Source organism: Vidua chalybeata, chromosome 6 (assembly GCF_026979565.1).
Source record: "Vidua chalybeata isolate OUT-0048 chromosome 6, bVidCha1 merged haplotype, whole genome shotgun sequence".
In the NCBI taxonomy this organism is placed as follows: domain Eukaryota; kingdom Metazoa; phylum Chordata; class Aves; order Passeriformes; family Viduidae; genus Vidua; species Vidua chalybeata.
This window is the reverse complement of record NC_071535.1, coordinates 54045446-54050568: the sequence shown is the minus strand read 5'-3', so window position 1 is coordinate 54050568 and position 5123 is coordinate 54045446. Positions and strand designations below refer to the sequence as shown.

The 5123-nt window shown below is 39.4% G+C and overlaps 1 protein-coding gene across 1 annotated transcript; it reads right to left on the bottom strand.

Moving 5' to 3' along the window:
* Positions 1-4479: 4479 nt before the first annotated feature.
* Positions 4480-4611, bottom strand: SMIM38 (small integral membrane protein 38). Its single transcript, XM_053944400.1, has one exon. It carries the CDS (start codon positions 4609-4611, stop codon positions 4480-4482), a length of 132 nt encoding a protein of 43 aa, XP_053800375.1.
* Between the last annotated feature and the right edge of the window lie 512 nt (positions 4612-5123).

Genomic DNA, 5123 nt, shown 5'->3' with positions numbered 1-5123 from the left:
CTCTTTATTCCAAGTTCAAAGCAGTTTGCTAAATAAGTCTTAGTCTCCCAAGTCATAGAATGTTGTAGGTCATATTCATATTTCCAACTCCAGTTTTGTCCTGTCTGCTGATAGTCCAAACCATTCTAATTTCATCAGTGTCTCCACTCTCACTCACTCCTGGAGCCAAGTCTCTCTCCTACATGGTGCAGTCCAGCTTGCCTTTCATTAACTTATCCCGCTTATCCTCTTTAGCTAAAACCTCACCGTAATTTCTTTTTTTCCCCATCAGTTTCCTTATCCTCATTTCCCCACATCATATCTGATCTTGTACCCCTTGAATCTGTGGTAGGTAGCTACAGAATTTTCTTGATGTGAACAAGAGTTACATTTCCCTGACAAGGCTGAGAAAAAATTATCTCCCAGAGTGGGACAACTACATCTTTTCAGAAAAAAAAATTCCAATATTTTTGTAGCATGGGAAAAACAATGGTTTTTTTTCGAGTCTTGTTCTTGGAAGACATTAAACTGTTCTGGCTGAAACCTTCTGAAGAGAATTCAGACAGAGGCAGACACCAAATGAAACATGGAAAAAATTAGTTTGAAAAGCTACTTTGACAAAGTTGTGAACAGCTGAAAATAGGCCTTAAGGGCTGGAAGTGCCTGGCAGCCTTAGCAGTAGATGCTGTTACAAGCCCTGCCTGCAGTGAAAGGGCCACCCTATCAGGTCCCTCGCTTTGGTGACAATCAAGCAGAACCCAACTGCATTTCTGGAGTAACTCCGTGTCCTTGCTAACCAACCAAGACAGGACTTCTGCCATTTAATTGTCCAACAATCTGGTGCCTACATGAATCCTGACAGGGAGACCCTCACAACACTTCCCCACTCTCCAGGGCCGTGACACAGAACACGAGCGCACGTCGCAAGATTTCCCCCGAGCCCCAGTTTATGGGGTGGCAATTCATTGCAAACAGCTGGTGACCAGGCCCCCAGCTGTCCAGATTCTCTCTGTGAGAGTCAGTCATGGCCCTACTGGTGTCTTCAGCTTCTCCTCCCCGAATTTGGCTGTGATGGACCTACCTAAAGTAATTAGGCCACCTGTTGCATCGCCAGATCCGTTTAAGGGAGTTCTTCAGTGCTCCGGTTTACATGGTTTGACAGGAATTGTTTAAGTGGGTACCAGTGTAATGGCACTGCAAAGTGAAATCGTGGCATTATTTTAATCAATAAACATAATTACATGCTCAGATGACCGTGAGCTTGCTGTAATTAGTTCTCCATACCATAATGCAGTCCGTAAAATGCCAACTCCTTGCACATTACATGATGTGGGATGGGAATTGCATTTGCAGATGATTGGGATATTTACAATCAATTGAGATTTTACAGATCAGAAAGATGCTTTATCCCTGGTTTAAAAAAAAAAAGGGGGGAAAAAAAGAAGTATCAGCTGTAGAACTTGAAAATGGCTATTTGTTTTGGGAGTAAATTTGGTTTTATTGGTACCATTGGTACCACAAAAAAAGGTAAATTACATAAATAAATTAGCACAGTCCTAACACAGACCAGTTCTGCATCCATACATCATACAGTTTTATTTTTGATTTAGATGTGAAATAGGCTCTATTTAATCTATATATTCATATACATATACATATATATATATACATATATATATATATATATATATCTCCCCCCATCTTAGAGGTTCTGCACAATAATGTCTTCAGGCAAAGAGTGGGGTTTCTGGTTTCTTCTCAGTAGGTTACATGGTCATTTGGTAATGATATATCTATATACAGTACATTTTAATCAATACATAAAAATACAAATAATTTTACATTAGCAAGGATTTTAATATCACAGTATTTCACTCTTATTTTTCTCTTTCTTTACATATACCTTTGTTTCATGTCTTGAAAGGAGGCTCCACCCTGTAATCATCATTCACTCTGTCCACAGCTCAAAACTGACATTAAGCACTTGTTTATTTTTAAATACATCCTTAAATGCAAAAAAAATCAACAGATATAAATATCTTTTAAGTATCTAAATGTCAGCACAGTGCTCCATAGGAAATACCAGGAAATACCAGTGGATACTTTCACATCATACCACATTTAAAGGGCTTAGATTTTTCTTATCTCCATGAAAAGAGAGAGGGAAAAGACCTATGGGGATAAAGAGGAAGATCTCAATCTCCTTGACATTTTGCACTCCTGAAAGTGTGATAGTCCTAATTTTGTAATGCAGGATAAACAGGATGACTTCCCACACCCTGCAGGATGGGAAACAACTATATGAATGCAATGAGAAATTAACCAAATTGCTATTAAAACTGCTTTGAATGCATAAGGAGTTTAGTAGGCAACAAGACCTAAATTAACTCTTCAGTCAAAATTTTTATGATTATTAAATTAATTAAATGTGCCTCAAAACATGGATGTTCTAATAAACTGCTTGGGGTTGCAGCCAGTTTTACCATTGTAGGACATAGAGCAATATTATGCCAAATAATATTTGGCCAGACCAGTCTTATAATCAGAGTGCAACTCGCATGACTCAAGTGAGGTCCAAATCAAATGTTTAGATACATAAATACCAACAGATCCAGTCCATTGGGTATGGTCTGTAACAAGACCACAAGCTCTGATTTACAGGGAAAACTTGAAATGTTGCCCTGCAGGGATAAAAAAAATAAAAGTTGTGAATTCCACAGTGGTATCAGTTCCAATATCGCCAAATGTTAAAGGCAGCAAACCACAACTTCACCTGTATGGCTTCTCATTACCTTCACACTTTTAAACAATTAATACAAACAGTACACTGTCAAATGCAATTTCAATAGGACTGAAATAAAGAATTAGAATACTTGTTTCTTAAAGGCACTATCAATTTCTCCACAAGCTTTGTTTTGCACACAACAGCTCAGAATAGCGATGATTAACTGAAAGAAGAAAAATGGATCACTGTCGCTATTTTTCCAGTTACTCGTTATAAAAGGTATCTCTGCACATCAAGTAGACAACATTTCACCTTCCCTTTGTGGTTTGCTGGTGTTGGGGAAACAAAAAAAGGACAGAACTATCATTAAAATTAAGAATCAGAGAAACAAACAAGGGGTTAGTCACATCTACATATAATTTATTGTTGTCTTGCAGGATTTCAAGCCCATGACATGCACCTTCAAGCATTACAGGTTGTTTTGTAGATTGGTCATCCACCATAAATAAAATCTGAGGCTGAAATCAACTGACCTGACATTTACCCTGCTCCACTGCCTAAGCACATACCAGCTCTCATGTCTGATTTTTAGGAGGCTCTAAAAGACAAAATTACAAGGGCTGATGAGCAGTTACTAATGACAAGCCTGTAGGAGTGTGTGAGTCATGAATGGGCCAGAAACTCTGTATGGGAATACTGTGGGCTTTTACCTAGCTGAACTCTGATACCATCATGTGAGCTACCAAGAGATATAGAAATAAGTATATGAAGTGGTAACCTTCACTTTCACATGAGATAGAAAATGATCAAACAAAAAAAAGGATTTAAAAAAAAAAATTTTAAAGAGTGACTAGGCCAAGGATAGTGCGTTTCTAGGGCAAGGTAATACAATTTTCCTACCTTTACTCTAGAAAAATTCAGTTCTTAGAAGACAGTATTACACTGAATTGCAGTAAGATTTAGGTTGTTTGACTTATTACAACACCTATTTTAAAGAAGACAGTTCATTTGAAAAAAATTACTTCCTTTTGCCAGGTAAGTTAACCAAGAAATCCCAAGTCCCTTTGTCCTTGGGCAAGTAGTCAAATCCTCCAGCGTCCTGGTAGGGCGCTTGTTTCAGGCTAGACATGAAGGTCACTTGCAGGGCTTTGGTATCAAAACTCACTCGTGTTATCACCCCACCCATTGTTGGTGCTGAAGCACAGCCAGAGTCCATCAGACAATCTCTGAGACGCAAATCTGTCTTGCATGGAACAGATTATTCCCATGGTATCAACCTTGTACTGGTACTCATACACATCACTTGCTAAGAAATGTGAGTATTTGGCAGGTTATGGTCAGCTGAAATCATTCAGTCAGTTTCAGACCTGACTGGCTGGGAAGAGCCATGAGGGATTTGGCAACAAATCAACCAGCCAGGTAAAAATCCACTCCTGCCAGCCCACAGCGTGGCGTGTGGACACTGAGCGCTCTTGGACTGGGCAGTAAGAGGGCTCCTTCCAGCTTGTCCACATAATTTAATTGGCAGAAGTCCACAAGTCTGTTCCCAACAGCAAATTCATGCCCAAGTTGGATAGAAAGCCATTTGACTCAATCAGTTGTCATTCCTTCCCCTCTGTCAGCGTGAGGCTTTCTGAAGGATCTTCACTCAGCTGCAGTCTCAACAGGTCATTTCTCTCTCATCAGATCCCAAGGTAAAAGGTGCTCTAGCTCCATTTACCTTACCCAGCTCTCCCCATTGTCAATTCAAATCTGAACAAGCCTTTTGAAGTCTCTTAGTCCTCTTTTTTTGTGTCAGGAAACCTTTGGGACAGTTTATAATCTATATAAGCACTAAGACAGGACCACAAAATGAATCGTATTAATATAATTACAACAAGTAAAACCATCAAAAGGACTGATTCCATATTTAAGCTAGAATAATGAGATAATGTGAAAAAAATATAATCTGGGAGATCTAATTATATAATGCAGTATTCAGTTCTGCATGGCCAGCCCAGCAATTCCTCTAACATTCCAATCAAAGTGATCTCACTAGCATGTGAGAGAAGAGTCCAGCTGACAGATTTGGGACATGTAACGTACTATTTAGTCAAGAGGCCCCATGTGCTATTCATAAAGAATTAACAACTCTTATATTGACAATGACAGTATTGTCAGAAGACCTTTGGAAGGAAGAAAAAAACCTCCATAAACTCCGTCTCTGTGAAGTTGGACTTTTTTTTTTTTGGCCCCTCTTTTCCAATGCTGATGTAATCTCCAAATATCTCCAGCAGCAGCTGCTCAGCGAAACTAGGCACCTTCTCCCTAGTCCCTTTCAGCAGCACACGCAGCACTTTCCAGCTCCCTCAAGACAATCAGGGCCTTTCTTTCAATTAGCTATCACTTTAAGAGTCCTGCGCTGTCCAACGAGCTCTTA